Raw genomic sequence first — 20,496 nt, forward strand, 5'->3', positions numbered from 1 at the left:
GGTCAGAACAAAGGGGTTTGCTGGATCGCGTTGGCAAATCGACCCTAACGTTCTCTTTTAGTTTGTAAAATAGTGACATTATTCCAATGCTAAGATGAGAAAGGACCATTGTTATTTATTGTTATAGCAATCCCACCAAATGGTCATTAAAGATCGTTCATTGCACCAACTAACCTAACACTCCCCATCTCTTGCCTTCCCATCTCCGCACGCCAAGGGAGAGGAGGACTCGCCAACCATGCACTTCAACCCATGTGCGTTTGTCTTCAACTCTCCAAGTGACGATGCAAACGTCGATGGGGACCTTGTCGAGACGGGAATGGAGAATGTTAACATGCTCGGGTCGGGTACCCAATGATAAGAACTCTTTCGAGAATTGATTATCTCTGAACTTTTATGTATTCTGATGAAGAAACCGTTTTTCTTTGAATCAATGCATTGGACCTGATCGGTAAACTTGAAGTTTGTTCCCACGTCACCTGATCAATTCTAGTAAAATTGGTTCGCATCTCGTTAAAAAATATGGATTTTTGGTCATGTGGGTCGGTTGCTTGAAGATTGATTTATCCTCCAAGTAGTAACCGATCTAGTATGAATGTAGGCCCAACACGTTCCTATGACGAGTCGCTCAATTTACACTTTTCTTTTTGTACAAATACAACGAGCCAACTAGATTTACAGTGAGGAAGGATATGAGTATCAACTCAGTCACTCTCGAGCTCAAGAGGGGCCACGTTCTCCTTTTGGTACCAGCCTCGAGGTACTAGTTGATGAGACTTTTACTTTTTGGAGTCCATAGGTTAAAGTAAGTCTCGAGACCCATAAACTTATGTGATCAACAAGACGCAAAAATGAAAATCTAAATATTTATATTTTAATTTTGAACACATGTCTTAACTGATGAGTTGGATCTTAAGAATTTTTATTTTTATTTTTACTATTTTCATAAAAACATATTAATTTTGTAATTATTTATTCTTTTTCCGTATTTTAGTTGAAACGATCTACAACCCGAACATTTAGATTAAGTCTAAAAAGATGTTTCAACCTGACCGAACCCGTAGAAAATAATTGCAAATTAATTTTTTTTTTAATGAAATAAAATAAAACAGAAAAGAAAATATAAATTTCAATTTTCATCCCCAAATTTCAAAATTCAAACAGAGTAATGATAGAAAACTGAACCAATGGCGTACAAGCATCGCCCATTGGTTTTTGTCTCGCTCATCAATGGCAGACCTGGTAAGCGACAATACGACATCGTTTCCACAAATACCGAGACCCTCTACACCCCAGTACGACGTCGTACGCAGGACAATCCAATGCCAAAACTGCGAAGGGTAACATGGAATTGGGGCATAGCGAGGGAAAGCAACCTCACAATTGCTTGAGTGTAAAGCTTTCTTTCTGCAAATTGGCAGTCCATTTCGCCATTAATCAATCCAAGAACCAATACCCATAATTCACCTTTCTTCCCTTTTCGTTTTCTATATTTGTCCCATTTCATTCCCTTTTCTCTCCCCTCTTCGTCTTCTTCGTTTTCCCCTGTTTTCCCCCTCTTTTTCATAGCTGTTTTCACTGTTCTTGTACGAGTAATGGGTCCATCTCTGTTCCCTTCATTTGCTTATTGCGGATTCAAGCCGACCCAGGTGCCCCATTTCTCTGTTTCTTTCCATTTTTTGCTATTTACTTTGCTCTGCATGTGTAATAGTTCTTCACTTGTCACTAACACTGAGTGGAAAAAGTTCCTTTATCTTTCATTTTTGTAGCCCCATCAAACCCACTTTTTATTTTCCTTTCCTTTCTCTGGAAACAATCAGAAACGGTCCCTGCCCTTATCTTGGCTTACTTGTTAGTGTTATTTTGCTTGTTGCTAACATTAAGATGGCCTACCCCTTCAGTTTTCTGTGGGGAAATGATATGAACTCTTGAGAAAACTTGGCCAATGGCCAAACAATTTCACTCAATACTCAAAACATAGCTTGTTACCTTTCTTACTTTGTTTCATTTGAAATAATGGGAAGACAATATCTTAGGAACTGTTTGTTTATTTGTATAAGGCGATTTTAACTGAAGCAGGGCTTCTTGATTCTGTTCTGATGTATCCTTAATTCTAGTTTGCATTCTGTTTTATTTACTGATGGAAAAGTGTAGATCAAGATAATGATTCTTTTTTTGTTCTTTTTTGATATTTGGGAAGACAATCTGTTTTGTGCTCTTTAGTAAAAGTGGTTCCATTTTGGGTACTCCTTTTTTCTTTTATCACTGAGAACCATGGTTAATCATTCACCATGCCGACAGGGTAATCAACAAGATTAGTATCACGGGAGAAAAAGGCTGATCGGCATGGAGCAGGGGAGGCTGTTCTTGGAACAATTGTCCTTGAATTATTATCAGCTGGTAAGAAATCCTCGAGATTCAATGGTGTCTGGTGAAAGGATGTCTTTCTTGCTTCGTAATTGAACTTTTTTGTTGAAATTCTTGGGTGTTCATATATGTTTTACTAGCATGCAATTGGTTGAAGTGTTCTTCCATTGATGTGTTTTGGGTATCTCACTAGTAACTGTGGTTCTGTTTCTTTGTTTATTCTCGCTAATTGTTCTTCGTTCATTTCCTAGTGTCATTGCTGAATACTTAGCATTACGAATCTTGTGTCACCTAAGTTATGCCATTTATTTTACTTTGGATCTTCAAATGATGTATGATCCAAAATGGTGTACGTTTCCATTATTATTAAGTAGCTTAACTGCAGGTACCGTAAATGTAACAACCTAAGTCCACCACTAGTAGATATTGTTCTTTTGAACTTCCACTTTCGGGTTTCCCCTCAGGTTATTAAAATGCGTCTCCACACCCTTATAAAGAATGCTTTGTTCTCCTCCCTCTCACAATCCACCCCTATTTGCACTAGTTCCCTTCTCCAATCAATGTGGGACCCCCCAACCCACTCCCCTTCGGGGCCCAGCGTTCTTGCTGGCACACCGCCTTGTGTCCACCCCACTCAGGGCTCAGTCTCCTCGCTAGCACATTGCCATGTGTTTGGCTCTGATACCATTTGTAACAGCCCAAGCCCACCGCTAGCAGATATTGTTCTCTTTGGGCTTTCCCTTTTGGGCTTCTTCTCAAAGATTTTGAAACGCGTATACTAGGGAGAGGTTTCCACATCTTTATAAAGAATGCTTTGTTCTCCTCCCCAATCGATGTGGGATCTCTCAGTAAAACTTGGAGACACCAAGTGCTCTTAATATTACGTTCTTTTGGTCATTATGTTGACCATTGGAACTGCTATCCGTCATAGAGAAGACGGATTGTGATGATCAAAAGGTTTTTTTTCCAAATTTTAGCTTAAGCTTTTACTTCATCATAAATTATGAAACACGGCACACTCTTTACTACATTATATCTCTATCTATTTGATAATTATGGAACATTGATTGAATATTTACACTTGAGCTTTCTTGAAAATTTCTCAATGGGTAATAAACTATGAAACAACTGCAGTTGATCATACAAACGAGGGCTTTCTGTTAAACACTCATAAACAGGACTTCAGCAATGGGAACAAAGCATATACAGTCTAATTCTAGCATGGTGGGAAAAGTCTCAAAGAGCCACAAAATGATGTGTAAAGCTGTTGATAGGCCTAGCAAAGACCTTCATCAGTCATCTCCTAAAAGTTTGGTGACTGCATCATCAAATAAGCTAGATCCAACAGCATCCCCAACAGTAGCTTGTTGCAGAATTCGAAGATTTTGTACTTATAAAAGCTGTACGGAGTATGGCCAACATAATGAGATCAGCCTGAAATTGATTCAGAAGAATGGAGTAGCCGAGCCATTTTCGAGTAAGAAGTTCGTTCGTGTGGCTGACAAACAGTGTAAACAATTATTAGATGCATTGGGAATTTTCAACTCGAATAAGGAATTGTTTGTAAATCTACTACAGGACCCAAATTCTCTGTTAACTAAACATATCGAAGACTCCAGTGATTCACAGATGAGAACTTTCTTTGATAGCAGTTTGTCAGAAAATAAGATAAGAGAAGTGGAGGAATATAAGGAGAGTGCCTATGGTCAAAACCTGAAGCCCTGTGAGGAAAGTGATGATTCTTTATCCTTGGAAAGAATAGTTGTATTAAAGCCGAATCGAACGAGCTCGTTACGTGCTGCTATGGGAATCGATTATGGCTCCTCTCCCGAATCTCATTCTAGTTTAGTGAAGAATGTGCAGAGTGACAAGGGAACTCTTTTTTCTTTTAGACAAATAAAGAGGAAGATGAAGCAAGCAATGAGAGTTGGGAGAAAAGAAGGTGAATGTCTATCAGCTAATGGTATGTCTAAGAAGACTCCAAAAGATGATGTTAAACTGAAAGTTATGGAGGCAGCTGATAGAGGAGTTTCTAGTTCTTTTCAAGATTCCTTAAAAAGAGACCAACTAGACAAGACATTTTACTCTAGAAATGGAGACAAGACAGCTTCAACCAGTGAAAGTACTGACAAAACGGTCGGCCTGTCAGCTGTTACTGACAAACTCAAACGACCGAAATCTAAGAAGCATGAAGGCGACCAAGAGGGTTCGAGGAAAATGAAAGCAAAGCCATGGGGGTGGGTGATGTGCTTTTCGGATGATGACATATTGCCATCAAGTCATTTGAGATATTCCCATGTTAGCAATAAGAAATTTGTTTATCAGAAGAAGTCAAAGCCTCAGAATGACGAGAAACAAAGTTGCAAAACCCCAATTATTGAAGGTTTAATTATACTGTTTCTATATCTTATTTGGCTCACAATTATCCCTTTAAACTAAATGAAGTGCAGCATATGCAGGGTCTCTGAAGATCGTTAAAGACATTGCTACTATACACCAGGAAAGAGATGGTTTTTGTGAAGCATCATCTGGATCTGATAACAATTCCAAGACCGGTTTTTGTCAGAGAACCAGCAAGATCGATGGCTTTGGAGAGAACGGAAATCTCGAGCTCTCCAAACCGGTGAGCTTCACTCTTTCCCTTGGAAGAACTATTTATGGGCTAGTATTCAAATGTGTTCTTGGTTGTGTCCTAAATATGCAACAAGAGTCTCATGTATATCCAAATATGCTTATTCGATCTTAATCATCTCTTTCTCAAGCGTATTCTAAAAGTTTCCTGTAACGGCCCAAGCCCACCGCTAGTAGATATTGTCCTCTTTGGGGTTTCCCTTTCGGGCTTCCCCTCAAGGTTTTGAAACGCGTCTGCTAGGGAGAGGTTTCCACACCCTTAAAAAAGGTGTTTCGTTCTCATCCCCAACCGATGTGCGATCTCACAATCCACCCTCCTTCAGGGCCTAGCGTCCTCGCTGACACTCTTCCTTTCTCCAATCGATTTGGGACCCCCACCAAATTCACCCCCCTTCGGAGCCCAGCGTCCTTACTGGCACACTGTCTCGTGTCTACCCCCTTCGGGGAACAACCTCCTCGCTAACACATCGTCCGGTATCTGACTCTGATACCATTTGTAACGGCCCAAGCCCACCGCTAGCAGATATTGTCCTCATTGAGCTTTCCCTTTCGGGCTTCCTCTCAAGGTTTTTAAAACGCATCTGCTAGGGAGAGGTTTCCAAACCCTTCTAAAGTGTGTTTCGTTCTCCTCCCCAATCGATGTGGAATCTCACATTTCTATTCCTAAAGTTACATTCTTGAATCAAAACAAATTCGGTCTCCTTGCTTCTCTCCTCTCCTCTTCTCGTCTCATTGCTTCTCTCTTGAGCCCGGGTCTCACAATTTCATTGCCTCTCCTCTTCTCTTGAGTCTTTCTTTGTTTACAGTGTTTGAAGGAAAAGAAACGATTAGATTGCATTTTGTCTTTCTTCGTTCACATTTTGTATTGAGCTATAAACCCTGCAACGTGCAGAACTTGCCTTTGGAGGTTCAACCATCAGCTTTTTCAGTAGCTACACTTCCATCCAGTTTATCAAGATTGCAGACAATGGAAGATCTTGATGGTTTGTGTGATAGAAAACTGCAGCCTCTATCAGAAACTATCCACGACCAACTTTTGGCAGAAGCTGCCTCTACTAATCTTACTTCCACCTCAGGAACAGGTATGGTTAACTTACAAAGGCAACGTTTCTTCTTTTCTTCTCTTATTTATAAACCCATTCCCCAATCTTAGTCTGATTCAAGATAGTAAAACTTCACAGCTGAGGTTTGGCAAGGTACTGGTTTGGCAAGGTTGCAAGAGCTTCTAAATCCTGCCATATCTTCCTTTGATTGTTGTGGCTCCATCTCTCACTGTGTTCTTGAGCTGCTGCAAGTCTCCAAACAGAATTGGAATGAACTGTCATTGGATTGTCAGTCTTCAGCTTGGCTGCAGACATCATTTACTGACAAAGTGAAAATGTTTAGTAGCCAGTTATGTGGTGATTGTGTGCTGCTTTTCGACTATTTTAATGAAGTTCTTGAGGATGTTTTCCACTGTTATATTAGATGTTCCCCATGGTTATCACCTTATAAGGCACACATCCAAGCACCCAATAAGGAGAGCGCTTTCTATCATGAGGTTATGCAACATTTGGACTGGCCACTTTTGCAGCAGCACCCACCACAAACACTGAACCATCTATGTTTAAGAGACTTGAGATCTAGAACATGGATCAATTGTTCAACTGAAACTGAAGACGTTGTTACCATTATAGCTGAATCAGTTTTGAAAGAATTAATCATTGAAAGTGTTGTTTATCTTGGTCTGTGAAGCTTTCCTTTGCCATTATACATCTTTATCTCTGCAAATTCTGGATAAACTTGTATATTCGAGATGATGAGCCATGATTGTTAGGAAACTGTGTAATTCTTTGGCCTGATTCTATCAAGCGTTTTATTTGTATAGTTCGAGTTTCAGTTATATCTATGGACATCATCCGATTTTCTTTTACCTCGTTTTATGTGTTTTTCGAATAATATTAGTATTTTTTAATATCGATGTCGATGTTGGTAGTGTTTTCTCTCCTGCAGTTGCTTTTGTAGAATCAAAAATTTTGGCTCAAGAGAAGACTTAGGAGGTAAATAACTCAAACAATTCAACGGGCTAGAAGTCGAGAGCTTTAGGGGTAAATATGTTACTTAACTTTAAGTAAAAGTGTTTTCTTTTTTTCCCTTTTTTTCTCTTTTTTCCCCTTTTTTTCTAATTTTCCTCTTTGTAATGAAGGAATGTCGTTTAATTCTCACGTTCACTTCATACTTTTCCCGTGCAAATGCTTACTTTTTCCGTGCAAATGCTCACTCAAGTGTTTACGGTTGTTGTCTATCATCTTTACCATCTCGTGTGATTTTCATTTTCTTGTCCTTTATAAATCGACATCCGACACACTAAAAGTTGCTGACTCCTTACGAGATACGATACCATGGGAATTTGGTTATGTCAGCCTCTCTCTTTTAAGGATAATAGGTCGCCTTCGGGATCATTGTTCCCGATCCACGTGAAAAGTACTAATGTCTTTTTCTCTACCGATTGAATATAGTGATATGGTGTTATACATTCTAGAAAGTTTTGAATTTCACATCACAAAAGTGATTATACCGATTGCTAAGTTACTTTCAAACATCCCTGTGAAGTTGACCGATATTATTAACGAACATATCACACTATCATTTAGAAAGTCTAGAAAGATTATATACAATCACAATTCGTGAAATGGAATATAACTCCCAAGTGAACTTAGGACTTTAAAATATAATCAAGTCAAAGAACTAAATAGTCATGTATAAGGGGGAATCATCCACAAGTCTTTTTCTATCATTCATTAAAAACTTTTCATTTGCTTGTTGTTCAAGAACTAACATGAGTTATGGAGTTCGACACATCTCTGCTTGTTTGAATATGAAAGAAGCTTAAATTTTAAAAGTTGACCAAAAGGGCAAAATTAAAACAAAATCCGGATCGATAATCTCTGCTGAAATGGATGGAAGTTGTTCCATCGATAGATTGGGCAGAAGAAAATAGGACCATTCTTCCTCACCTAGTGACTCGGTATGCCTGCACGACAGGATAGCCCTCGGTTAATCTTCATACATTTCAAGAAGTAATCTCTAAGAGAAGTTCTTTAAATCTTAGTTCAGGCCCCAGTTAAAGCCTAGGGAGTTGGGGAGTATAATGCATGGGGCAATCCTCTCAGTTTAAACTTTTCCATTTCTTTAAAAAATTCTCAACTTTGCCACTTATTTAAAAAAAAAACACTCATATTCTGTCAAAAATTACAATAATACCATTGACATTTTATAAACATTTAAGGTAAATTACCTTAAGTGGGAATCTATTAGAATGTTGGAGGGAAATCGAGATCTGAAACAATGTGCGCATGACCTAGAAGAGTGTGGCGATCCATATTTTAAATCCAAACAATCGCCACATTGTCCCATGTCTTAATTTTCTTTCAAACTTCAAAGCTCTTACTCAAAGGCTAGTCTTGAAACATTTATGGAATGTCAATGGTAATATTGTAACTTTTGAAAGCGTAAAATTATTTTTTTGAACTAAATGGGAAACATTCAACGACCCAGCTAGTTCAAGGATACTTTTTGTAATTTAGCCAAAAATAATTCCAAAAAAGCTGTTAAGCACATACCTTGACCCTCTTCAATAAATCTTTGGCATTGCTATCATTTTTGAAGTGATCTCGTACAGGCTGCAGTTGGATGATACAGATCTTAGCTTTACAATATGAGTAGATAGAATTGAGTAAATATCCTAGCTGCATCACTACCCTTTCACTAAAAAGCTGTTTATATTTTCATGGCGAAAAAAACGAAGCTTCTTAAGTTATGCTGAGATGAAGTTTTCAGATGAAATTGCAAGAGCATGGGTAAATGCCAAAGACAGACAAGGAAAAGAGATAACTGCAACGATTCACATGGGATTAACTCCCTCAATCCAGGAGGCATAACGGAGTATTAGAAGATATTGAGTAGAAATGAGAACATACCTCCAATATCTTATTCAAAGCCTTGGACAAAGCTGGTTTAAGATCACCTGGATGCAGTACTCCTGATGCGTAGTCAGCAACTAATTCTTCGAAGGTTGTGAAGGTTCTGCAATATTTCAAAACAACAAATGAATGCAGGGCAACGATAAATTATTATAACTAGCATCTAGGATCATGATATAGGTGAAAAAAACAATAAAAAAGTTTAAAACTTCAAAATGAGCAACTAAACATCCTCAAAAACTTACTTATTTCCACCATGATCTGCGTTTCGTTCCACAGTGAACTCCTTGAACCAAGGGAAAATGAGATACTTAATGTACTCTAAGCATGGATTCCCTTCCACGATCAATGGAGGGCAATATGCTTTCTTTATCTTCAAGTTTACTTCTGCCTATAGCCAGATGAACAAGTTAGACCGTAGATCCAGAATATTACAAGCTGGCATCAGAGTCGTGTCAACCTAAAACTAAGCACAAATATTAAAATAGTAGATGCAATTTGATTCCCCTCCTCAAACGGGATTCTTAATTATAGCTATGAGACCTAAACGCTAGCCAAACTGCACCACCACCCCAATTTCCTCCTCACATAGGATTCTTAATTTCCCCTATATAATGCCTTACCTCATCGTCTTCCATAAATATAGAGGACGATGGATCACTTTTTGACATCTTTTCCTGCCCCTGCTGTAAGCCAGGTAACATATCTGCAACCACCATTGACACCATATTACTTTGCCTATATCGTAAGTGTTGGCTAAATTAATAAGAACTAATGTCAACGCATTTTAGAGCATACGGTGCGATAGGATGATAGGCTTGTTCTTCCTCTTGATGTCATCACAATACTCTCTTGCAAGTACATTTACTTTCCGTTGATCCATTCCCAGTTGACAGATATCAGCCTGTAGCAATGGAATGGAACAACTAATTAACAAAAAAATCATGATAAGCTCTCCATACATTCCAACATAGTAGGGGAGACTAACAAAATGGACAACCTATATCACCATGAAATTTTTGCGAGACAAATATATTTTGGAACATTTGTACCAAATTGCATTTTGGCCTACTTATGATACAAGGAGAAAAATGCATAACAACAAACTACGGGAAAGTCGAAAGAGAAAAACCTTCAGGAAAAAGATGTCCGCACATTGCATGCATGGGTAGAGAATTTGGGCAGCAGTCAACTCATCTTGTTCAGTTCTTCCCATAATTTGGCTGCACCTGCAGGAGGAGGATCGAGGGGGGAGGCAAACCATGAGTCAATACCGTTGCAGATTAAACATTACACAACAAGCACCCGTCTCAAATATATACCTAATTATCCTTGGAAGTTTGTTTTTCCGAGCGATATCCATTACAAGGGGCCAGTATTCCGACGCCCTTGAGTTGATCTCCTTCGACGACCACAAAAATTCAACCTTACCTCCTTCCAGATCCATCCCAACTGCTTTCCATATCTCAATTAGGTAGCGGCCAACAGTCTCAATTTTCTTCAGATCACCCCCCATTTTGTTGTTAAGCTGAGCAAACCAGTCTGCAATCCATATTTTCACTCTGCACCCAGAAGCAGTAAGCTTGTTGACATTTATTGTCTTCATCACTCCCTGTACAAGCGAACAAGAGTATAGAATTCATCTCCTCATGTTCAAAAACCCGTGTGGAAGAAACTTACATGGGAATTGTTCATTTTACATTAATCTAACAATTACTTGGTGTCCCATTTTTTCCAATAGATTCACACGGAAAACTAAACCCAATTCACTTAGTTTAGGGCTTCCATTATGCATCGAAATGTAACACAATTCATTGAGGAAGGTAGATAACAATTTGAAGGCCGAACTCAAAGATTCATGTAATCTTTACCTGAGCAATATGCATTCTCCCAGATGGTTCGAACCCATCATAACACACAGGTTCCGGCTTCTTCTCGAGCAAATTCCGCAGCTCATCCTCTTGGATACATTCTTCCCCAATACTCCTAACAATTTTAAACTTCTCCTCCAAACTCAATCTGCAGAAAGAAAGAAAAAAACATAAAAAATCAAGTAATGTCCAATTCAGATACAAAACAACGACGAAATTGAGACGAAAACAACAAGTATCTCAAACCAAAAGCTTCTTACTGATTTGAAGAGCTTGATGAAGAACCCGGCTCCTGCACCTTAGCTTCAGCGATTGAGAGGGACTGTAAATCTTGGGATGGAGCTTGTGAGGGTGCTTCCGTCGCCATTGAAGCCGTGTGAAAAAATGGATTAGAATCTCAAGCTTCCAATCTTTAGGGTTCTTATTTCGCCTTCCGTTTCGCTTGGGCACTCAGCTCGTTGACTAATTAATCAAAGCTTTAATTATAAAATTAACTTCTTCTTAATTGGGCTTGGGCTTCTAAAATTATTTAGTTTGTATAATTTTAAATTATTTTCAAAATTTTAATATATAAAATTAAGTACCTAACAACCCAAAACAATTATTAATAATTTTAATTATTGAGAACTAAAATTAATGGCGTAGGTTAAATAGTTATTGTGTATTAACTCATTAATCCAGTTAAAATGAGTATAATTCAACTGTAATTGATACTCCACTCCACTGATTGAGGAGTTTATTGGCATGACTAAGTTTTGGGCATAGCTCTGATACCAAATGTTATGAATCACGAATCTCCACAATAGTATGATATTGTCCATTTTGGCTCTCGTGACTTTGCTTTGGGCTTCCCAAATGGTGTCGTACCAATGGATATAGTATGTCTCACTTATAAACACGTGATCTTCCACTAAATTAACCAATGTTTAACTCAATTCCATATCATATTCTCCTCTTTTGTTTTATTTATATTTTATTTCGTAATTATGTTTTTTATTATTTATTCTATAAAAAAAACTCTCTCTTCAGGTAATTTTCCAAATAATAAGTTGAATTTTAAACTTTTAATTAAATAATTAAAAATAAATAAATAGATATTTTATGAACCAACATTTTAAAGAAATAACAATAATTTGAATAAATTATCCAAATAACCCGAACTAACAGTCTTTTAATAAGGATGGCTCTATAGTTTGGTCAGAGTCTAAAAATATGTCTCAACCTGATCCAACCAGTTATTCACGTGCTTATCAAACATAATTTGTAGATTTTAGAAAGTCAACGATATATTTGGTGTCAACTCAATTATATTCTATATTTACTATAATATATACACAGCCGAGTCGAGGGGTAGTCAATATAAATTTAGCTAAAATAGTCGAGACGTACATTATTTCTTCCGATATTCAAATTTCAACTCTCTTTATTTATTGTAGTTGAAAATGGACAAACGTACCAATTCAAACGTAGTTTAATAGATACGATAGCTATACCTTCTAAAAAACCAACGACGTCTTGATTTTCACATCATAATCGTTGAATTTTAAAAAATATTTTAGTTTATATTATAAAATATTGTATAAAAAAAATTTGTTTCTCGTACCATTCACCATTTGAAGATTAATTAATACGAGACGTTTTTATTTTAATGTGAATTATTTTTTGGGAAAACGGTCAAAGTTTGAACTTAAATTCAAGACATTTATTTAATTCAACGCATGGGGTCGTTATAAAACAGTCTATAATACTTATTGAAGCGATTTCAGTTTTGTACCGTTAAATGGTCCCCTACTATATGTATAATTTTTTCCACAACTTTTTTTCAAAACCTTATTCCTAATATTTAGGTTTTTAACTCGATCCAAAGAGTATTGTCAGTGGCCGTACGTTGGGTGGTCACACCAACTTAATAATACTTTCGTTTAAACACATTTAACTATGAAATTTGAATATACTTCACGCATTGATACTGGTATGGTCACACCTGTCAGTGTAATTTTTGTAATAGAATTCACGTATTGATACTGGTATGATCACATCTGTCGGTGTAATTTTTGTAAAGTCCAACAAAAAAACACACGACATATTATAAATCCAAACTCGCGCAATGTCAATATAGTCAATATAACTCTTCCGTACTCAGTGAATGAAGATATTAATTGTCATCTCAAACGTCCATAGTTTGTCCATATAATTAGTAAACTACAAAAAAGAATCTTCAATAATATATTATTATCGTCAGTATCTATTTAACATTGACGTCAACAACGTGCATTACATATGCAAAATTGATAACACAATCGACCCAATGTCGATGTGATCAATACCTCTCTCCTTAATATTCGAACGATAGCTTTTTTGATAATGAAATCGAGATCTACTTAATTAAAAGCAAAATGAAACTATACGGATAGCTTAAGTCCACCGCTAGCAGATATTGTATGCTTTTCCTCATTATGTATCACCGTTGGCCTCACAATTTTAAAACGCATCTATTAAAGAGAGGTTTACACACTATTACCAGGAATGTTTTGTTAATCTCTCTAACCAACGTGGGATCTCACAATCCACCATCTTGGGAGCCTTACGTCTCCGTTGGCACACCACTCAGTGTCTAGTTTTGATACCATTTCTAATAGCCCAAGCCTACTACTAGCAAATATTGTCCGTTTTGACCTGTTACGTAACGCCGTTAACCTCACGATTTTTAAAACACGTATACTAGGGAGAAGTTTCCACTTTTATTATAAAAAAAATGTTTCGTTCCCATCTCCAACCGGGTTATTGCACCTAATTTTAAGATTATTATAAAAATGAATAATATTTGAACGTTTGTAACTGATGTTAGAGATGCATTATGACTTGTGGATGTTTAAGGTGGATTTAAAAAGATTTTAACAAACTAAACTAAAACCTAACTAAAAATATCTAACATAAAAGGACAAAATACTGAAAACTATCTTTAAACGAATTAAAAATAAAATTAACAAAATTAATCGCTAATTCCGTCATTATCTATGAATAAACATAATTAAAATTGAATAAAAACGTGGGTTTAACTAAACCAGATAGAAAAGGCGGGAACACGGCTCCGATTTTTGCGGGGCTGGGCCACAAACATAAATATAGAAAAGTACAGCACCTTCGTCTGCAAAAAAGCTAATATATATATTAAAAAGAAAAGGAAAAAAAAAAACAATAATCTGAAAAGAAAAAGAGAAGGAAGAACAAAGAAGAGACCGGAGGTTCTTTCAACCTCCATGTTTCGTTCCAACTTTTTTTCGTTTCAGAAAATTCATTTCCGGATGTTTTCCTTCGATTCAACCACATTGTTTCATTGTCTCTGAATTTTCGGACCGGATTTGTGGCTTCAGTCCCCGCCTGATTTCATTTTTCTCAATTTTTCCTTCAGTGAATAGACCTGAATCTCTGCATTTCCGGTCCTAATCTCTAATTCTTGTCATTTTGTTCGTTTCAATCGGGCCACTTTGACGCTATAGTTATCAGATTCTTGAGAAATCTGGCTGAACGAGCTCGTTTTGCTCATGTCGTCTAAGGTAGGGTCTGTGAACTCTTGCTACCTTTTGAGGATGCGTGTCGATCTGTTTTCATGTTCTTTTTGTAGGCCCATTTCGATTATATTTCGTGTTCTTTAGGTCACATTCTTCTTTTTTCTTTTTCTTTTTTACCTCAGAACTTAAATGTTCTAGCTCCTGTGTTATTGTGTTGTGATTGCCGAGTGAGTTGAGCAAGGAAATGAGACTTTGTGTATGGTATTTTCAGTTTTTTTTTTCTTGGGGATGGGCGGTGGGGGGATAAGAACAATTAAATTCCATTCAATTCGGACTGTAGTCAATAATTCATTGGCATTCTAGAGAAATAATTAGGTACTTGAAACATGGTGTAGCTGGGGTTAAATTTGTATGAACAAGTAAACGTTGCTGAAATTTGCTATCTAATGAAAGGATTGATTGCCAGGTTGGCCTTAGCTGAAATGTGGGTGGCAGTGTTTCCTCAGCTTCTCGACGGCATTTCACAGGTAGTTTATTGAATGGCCATCGAACAGGAACCTTGGATTTGTGGACATGGGAGATTTCCCTGGTCTTTTAAAAAAGAACATATTGGGTTTATACAGAAAAACAATTCATTTTCATCAATGAGCAACATTGCACGACTTCAGGCAAACTTTTTAAATGTGGTTTTATATTGGTGCGCATTGGTTATAGTCAATATTTGTAAAACCATAAAGCTGCATCTCTTTTTTGTACATTCTCTGGTTTTCCTCTAGTAACATTATAAAATAGTTAATGTGGTTTGGAATCTTTTAGCTCCGCATTCTCGGGGATCATGGAAAGAGTGGATCATTGTGGATTGTGTTATGAACTCATATTTTGAGTTGTACTCAGCTGGTCGGAAGTTCTGGTGAATGGCTGAATGTAAGTCTCTCTGTTTATCAGAAATTGTTTGCGCACGAGATATTCTGGTTTTTCTCATATATCCATATTTAACCTTAAGCTGTCTCTAACATTAGCCAAACTGAAACTGGAGCTGGTGGAGTGGTTAAATTGTTTGCTTCCCCATATAAATTTGCCATTGGATGCTTCTGTTGAGGAGTTGAGAGCATGCTTGAGCGATGGAACAATACTATGCAGCATATTGGAGAAACTATGCCCTGGGGCAGTCCAGGTTAGATGACATTTGGTGGCCTTTGTTTATAACATTTCTGTTCTTGTATACTTTTTTCCATATGTTAATTTCCTTAGGTTTATTTATTTATTTAGTTTTTAATATTGATTCCAGAAATTTCTTTTCTTTTCTTTAGGGAGGCAATTCTAAGCCCATCAATCCTAATATTGAAAGTTTTTTGATAACTTTGGATGAATTAGGACTTCCTGGCTTTGAACCATCTGTCCTAGAGCAGGTAATTACTTTAATTTGATGCAATGCGATTGTGACGGTACATACTATTCTTCTCTGCCAGATGGATCATGAAAAGTATGTGAACGCTTGTTTATTATTCCATACTTGAGTGAGTCAATTTTAACATGAATTTTTTTTATTTCATTCAAATGAGCTACTTGAATAAGCGGTGTAATTATTATCTTCTTTAGAGCTAAAATAACATAGAATTAAACAAAACATAATTCAACATGATGAAATCGAAATTTTAAAGTTAAATTTGATTGGTAAAAAATGGGTTTAACCTTGAATAGTAAATGGATCATTTGAATTTGGTGCCATGACTTTTATCTAGAAGAAAAATCTGGTGTTGTGAGATATACTTGTGCTCCTTCGCAATATTTACCTTGCGCAATTGGACTTGGATTTTATAACCATAGATCTATTCCTGTAAAAACGTATAATTATTGTGTTTCATCATTTTTCACAATTGTTATCCAACTTGAAAACAATACCTTAGTTCAGTTATGTATATATGTATGCTGAATTAATCAGTTTGATGGTAAAGTTTCAAAACCTTTTATATATTGAGATCTGAGCAGAGAATTGTTTACAGGGATCTATTGCTCCAGTTTTGCACTGCCTGAGCACACTTCGAGCTTCATTTGATTTGAGTGCTGGAGATGAGTACATTCAAAATTATTCACGAAAGAAATGGAACTTATATGAAGTAGAATCATTAGATGGAATCAATAATTTCTCTGGGCTAAGATTCCAGGATTTTCAGAATGGTTCAGTTATATCAAGTATGTACAGGATCAGAAGAAGAATTTTAATTGTGCAAAGATTTCATTCAGAGTACATTATGAAGTTTATTTACGGTTGACTTTCTTGATTTTGAAAGGTCTATGTTCTTGAACCTTGGGGATTTCTTTTTCCCAACAATTAAATTTAGCTCCAGCTTAATGATATTTGTTATGGATGTGGTCTTTGTTATTTGTTACTATAAGTTTGTATCTAGTAAAAAAAAAGAGGCTTTTGATAATATAAGATAAAAAAGTTGAATAACATTTCTCGAACATTTAGATATACGTTTTACAGTGTGTATGCATGGTTTTGACCTTTGGTATCTGATTTTTTGGATGCTTATGCAACCAGGTTAGAGCAAGCAGATATACCAAACTTATAGTAACATCTTTTATTGAGTTAATTCTTAAATTATCGAGAAAGTTTGGTGGGGATCAAAGTTTTTCAGATTTTTCATGCTTCTTCCTAAAATCTAATTCTGATGATGCAATTTATTCTATTCTCTTATTTTCTTATTTGTTTGTTCTAGTGCCATCGTATGGTTTAAACGGTCATATTCAATCTGAGGATCATGAAGGGCAAGAACAAAATCATGATGTTTCTGGTTCTAACATCTTGGAGTTGATAAAATCAAGAAATCTTGAGGTAATCCCTTGAACCATTTTTAATTGTTTGTTTACGTAAATGGTTTGCTTCAAAATATGATCATATTCACTTCTCAAGTATCTCTGCGGTTGTTTTATGCAGAATGTCTCTACTCAATCACTTTTCAATACAATCAATGGAATTCTAGATGGCATTGTCGAATCAAAAAATGGAGATGTGTCGCATGTATGGGAGTGATTATCATCTGAAATTTTAACCCAAGAAATTAAAACACTATATCTAGTTTCATGGCCTTATTTTTATCCAGGACGTTAAATTTATTTGTATTTCTAACTTGGCTTTTATTGGTTCAAATTTCTCCCAGCAAGTAGCTTGTATTCTGAGAAAAGTTGTACAAGTGCTTGAGCAGAGAATTGTAACTAATGCTGGAAACCTGAAACATGTAATCTTGCTTAGCATTGTTTTCGACTTGGGATAGTTTACTATCTTACACGGGAAATAGAAATTAACTACTGTCACATTGGACCTGTGCAGCAAAGCAATCTTTTGAAAGCTCGAGAGGAGAAATTTCAGTCAAAAATAAAAGCCCTTCAAACCCTTGCAACAGGGACCACTGAAGAAAATGAGGTATTTTGACTGCCAAATGTTCAAATCATGGCTTTCAGTTTAGAAAGCAAAATGCTGTATTTTCAGACCTGGATATAAGTTGGTGTCATTACTTTTGCAGATTGTTATGAATCGGCTTCAGCGTATGAAGGTAGAATACTCGTCCCATTTCTTACGCCTGAGGAACATATCATGAATATTTGTTACCTTTGTTACCTTTGGTTCATGACTATCGGTGGTGTAGGTTTTTATGTGGATCAAGGCATTTAGATGAAATGATTTCCGTTCTGCCTTGTCTTTATTGTGCTTTCTTATCTTGACAGTGCACTAGTTTTTAGTGGTAGAATTTGGTAGCTTCCTTGCTTTATAGTGTCCTATCGTGAAGAAAATACAGTAACTTAATATTGATGAAAAAGTTTGGAGCAACCTTAATGCTTCATATTGGTTTGTGGAGTGGAGACCCTTTTTGCATAGTTGGTTTCTTGATTATCTTGTTGGGCTGTCTTTCTGTATTCTCTTTTGTATTCTTTCATTTTATCTCGATGAAAGCTCAACTTCTTATTTAAAAATGCATGCTATGGTTTGCCAGCTATTTTCTTTCACTTGGGAGGAAATACAGAGTCATTTCCTTTTCTTTTGAACTTTTGATGATCTACTCATTATGCCAGAACTGTTGAATGAGTTTGCTGAATACATTTTAGCTGCTCATAGTTTTCAACTTTGCTCAATTGAACCAATGAGTTTTTGAGTTTGATGTGAAATTTGGTTGTATGGGGAGAAACATTTAGGCTGTTCATATCTACTAAGAATCTTTTGTACTATTTGTTCTCAGACTGGTACTTGTAGTCCACCTTATTAAAATCAGGGGTGATTCTTGAGTTATGGAGAAGAACTACCTCATCTGGGACCCTCTTTTTTGTCTATTGATTTTAAAATTTTGTAGAACATCATGCACCAATGCACCTCATCCTAATATTGGTTCCAATCCCTATAATATTACTTCTTCCTCACATTTTTTATTTTGGTTCTTTCCTAAACCCATTCCTGGTTAGCAAACAGGGCCTCAACTCATAAAGTGACAATAATGTTGTACATCTAGCTCATGCCATAACTTATAATTGTCTGACAAGTGGCATAATTGTCCGAATATATTAACATTCATTTATTTGGTGTTGAAGATTGAAAAATTCAAAGTAGAGGAGATGAAAAACTGTGAGGAGCAGAATAAGATGGCATTGAAGGAGCAAAAGGAACGATGTGATGTCGAGCTTTCAAATCTCAAAGAGGAGCTAGAAAAGGCTAAAAGGGAACATGAAAATCATTGTTTGCAACTGGAAACAAATGCTAAGGAGGATAAAGCTAAGTTTGAGGAGAAACTAAATGAACTTGAATACTTATTAGCGGATTCCAGGAAGAAGGTGGAGGAACTCGAGACATTTTCTGAATCTAAATCACTGAGATGGAAGAAGAAAGAGTTCGTCTATCATAAATTTGTCGTTGACCTGCTTGGAGCTTTTCAGGTTTTTGTCATGTTATCCGTATTGTTATTATCCATAGTGCCCATGCCATGTTGATTAGAGATATGACTTATATTTATTATTTTTAGGAATTAAGGATTTCAGTGGAGTCCATCAAACATGAGGTCTTGAATACAAAGAGCATCTATGCTGAGGAGTTTAATTACCTCGGTATGTTTAGCTTAATTAATCTCCAGTTTTCTATGCGATTTGAGTTTTTTCAAATTTTTTTTAATGATGTTACTATCAATAGGAATGAAGTTCAAAGGATTAGCAGATGTGGCTCAGAATTACCATGCAGTTCTGAACGAAAACAGAAGATTGTATAACGAGGTTCAGGATTTAAAAGGTATTATTTTTATTTTCCTTTTTGTCTACTTACTTGAGCCCTCTCTGACGTGGCATTTCACAGGTAACATTCGAGTGTATTGTCGAATTCGGCCATTCCTTCCAGGGCAAAATATGAAGCTAAGTACAGTTGAGTATATTGGTGAAAATGGTGAATTGGTAATTATAAATCCCGCTAAACAAGGCAAAGACAACCGTCGACTATTCAAGTTCAATAAAGTTTTTGGTCCGACATGTTCACAAGGTATCTGTAATCTTGTCCAATTTTGATAACTTATAGATTAATATGCTCTATTGATATTCATACCTATTGGATTATTTGTTTAAGTAGTTCAATTTGGAAGAAGTGTGTGTGCGTGCCTTCTTTTTTTACTTCTTATTTACATTTAATTGTACTTGTTGACAGAGGATGTGTTTTTAGACACTCAACCATTGGTTCGATCTGTCCTCGATGGATATAATGTTTGCATATTTGCTTATGGACAAACCGGTTCGGGAAAGACGTATACTATGGTATGCTGTATGTCTAGAATTCTGACACTAATTTTTTTAGTGTTTATTGTGGCTTATATGCGTTATTCTTTCTCAGAGTGGACCTGATGTATCATTGAAAGCAGAATGGGGTGTTAATTATCGAGCGTTAAACGACCTCTTCGAAATTTCTCAAAGCAGGAAGGGCTCTATTTCCTATGAAATTGGTGTCCAAATGGTTGAGATATACAATGAACAAGTTCGTGATCTGCTCTCAACTGGCGGTCTTCCAAAGAGATATCCTACTTTGAATATTTTGATATTTTTTTAATTATGTACATTTTAAATATTTTTTTTTTTTGTTGTTTATTTGCTTTTTTTTTTTTTTTTTTTTTTTTTTTTAATAAAAAA

General features: G+C 36.3%; 3 protein-coding genes across 12 annotated transcripts in view; 2 read left to right on the forward strand and 1 right to left on the reverse strand.

Annotated features, from left to right (window-relative positions):
• Positions 1–1,399: 1,399 nt before the first annotated feature.
• Positions 1,400–6,910, forward strand: LOC111435714. Of its 6 annotated transcripts, XM_023073204.1 has the most exons (6): positions 1,400–1,649; positions 2,302–2,400; positions 3,502–4,750; positions 4,818–4,990; positions 5,891–6,080; positions 6,180–6,910. In XM_023073204.1, the coding sequence occupies exons 3-6, from the start codon at positions 3,556–3,558 to the stop codon at positions 6,728–6,730; spliced, it is 2,109 nt and encodes a 702-aa protein (XP_022928972.1). In that variant the 5' UTR covers positions 1,400–1,649; positions 2,302–2,400; positions 3,502–3,555; the 3' UTR covers positions 6,731–6,910. The 6 variants fall into 6 exon arrangements, with proteins under 6 accessions (XP_022928972.1, XP_022928977.1, XP_022928971.1 ...); XM_023073209.1 differs by lacking the exon at positions 1,400–1,649 and having other exon boundaries at positions 1,667–2,400; positions 6,167–6,256; XM_023073203.1 differs by lacking the exon at positions 1,400–1,649 and having other exon boundaries at positions 1,669–2,400.
• An 828-nt stretch (positions 6,911–7,738) lies between these two features.
• On the reverse strand, positions 7,739–11,293 carry LOC111435806 (tyrosine--tRNA ligase 1, cytoplasmic). 2 transcript variants are annotated; one of them, XM_023073367.1, is made up of 10 exons: positions 11,092–11,293; positions 10,832–10,979; positions 10,283–10,572; positions 10,093–10,189; positions 9,759–9,864; positions 9,584–9,666; positions 9,206–9,351; positions 8,958–9,063; positions 8,601–8,660; positions 7,739–8,011 (listed from the first exon to the last, which is right to left on the reverse strand). In XM_023073367.1, exons 1-10 carry the CDS (start codon positions 11,196–11,198, stop codon positions 7,991–7,993), a joined length of 1,164 nt encoding a protein of 387 aa, XP_022929135.1. In that variant the 5' UTR covers positions 11,199–11,293; the 3' UTR covers positions 7,739–7,990. The 2 variants fall into 2 exon arrangements, with proteins under 2 accessions (XP_022929135.1, XP_022929133.1); XM_023073365.1 differs by lacking the exons at positions 7,739–8,011; positions 8,601–8,660 and adding an exon at positions 8,780–8,855 and having other exon boundaries at positions 8,905–9,063; positions 11,092–11,288.
• Positions 11,294–14,033: 2,740 nt separating this feature from the next.
• Positions 14,034–20,496, forward strand: part of LOC111435741 (kinesin-like protein KIN-14J) — a 10,908-nt gene continuing 4,445 nt past the window's right edge. For all 4 annotated transcript variants that reach the window (XM_023073243.1, XM_023073246.1, XM_023073245.1 and 1 more), the window contains exons 1-17: positions 14,034–14,388; positions 14,810–14,870; positions 15,160–15,267; positions 15,363–15,517; positions 15,654–15,752; positions 16,347–16,536; positions 17,067–17,182; positions 17,285–17,368; positions 17,508–17,585; positions 17,678–17,770; positions 17,871–17,900; positions 18,928–19,269; positions 19,356–19,437; positions 19,520–19,615; positions 19,679–19,858; positions 20,021–20,127; positions 20,204–20,382. In XM_023073243.1, coding sequence (XP_022929011.1) covers positions 15,258–15,267; positions 15,363–15,517; positions 15,654–15,752; positions 16,347–16,536; positions 17,067–17,182; positions 17,285–17,368; positions 17,508–17,585; positions 17,678–17,770; positions 17,871–17,900; positions 18,928–19,269; positions 19,356–19,437; positions 19,520–19,615; positions 19,679–19,858; positions 20,021–20,127; positions 20,204–20,382 — 1,841 coding nt within the window. In that variant the 5' untranslated portion in view covers positions 14,034–14,388; positions 14,810–14,870; positions 15,160–15,257. The remainder of the gene's footprint in view (positions 14,389–14,809; positions 14,871–15,159; positions 15,268–15,362; positions 15,518–15,653; positions 15,753–16,346; positions 16,537–17,066; positions 17,183–17,284; positions 17,369–17,507; positions 17,586–17,677; positions 17,771–17,870; positions 17,901–18,927; positions 19,270–19,355; positions 19,438–19,519; positions 19,616–19,678; positions 19,859–20,020; positions 20,128–20,203; positions 20,383–20,496) is intronic.

The sequence above is a fragment of the Cucurbita moschata genome, unplaced genomic scaffold (genome assembly GCF_002738365.1).
Source record: "Cucurbita moschata cultivar Rifu unplaced genomic scaffold, Cmos_1.0 Cmo_Scf00050, whole genome shotgun sequence".
In the NCBI taxonomy this organism is placed as follows: Eukaryota; Viridiplantae; Streptophyta; class Magnoliopsida; order Cucurbitales; family Cucurbitaceae; genus Cucurbita; species Cucurbita moschata.

Coding starts and splice junctions, on each gene's coding strand:
- LOC111435806 (XM_023073365.1), bottom strand. CDS start 11,198: ATGGCGACGGAAGCACCCTCACAAGCTCCATCCCAAGATTTACAGTCC. Junction 10,573..10,831: donor GGAGAATGCATATTGCTCAG/GTAAAGATTACA, acceptor TCGCTTGTACAG/GGAGTGATGAAGACAATAAA. Junction 9,667..9,758: donor GCCTATCATCCTATCGCACC/GTATGCTCTAAA, acceptor TGGTGGTTGCAG/ATATGTTACCTGGCTTACAG.
- LOC111435714 (XM_023073204.1), top strand. CDS start 3,556: ATGGGAACAAAGCATATACAGTCTAATTCTAGCATGGTGGGAAAAGTC. Junction 4,991..5,890: donor ATCTCGAGCTCTCCAAACCG/GTGAGCTTCACT, acceptor TGCAACGTGCAG/AACTTGCCTTTGGAGGTTCA. Junction 6,081..6,179: donor TACTTCCACCTCAGGAACAG/GTATGGTTAACT, acceptor AAAACTTCACAG/CTGAGGTTTGGCAAGGTACT.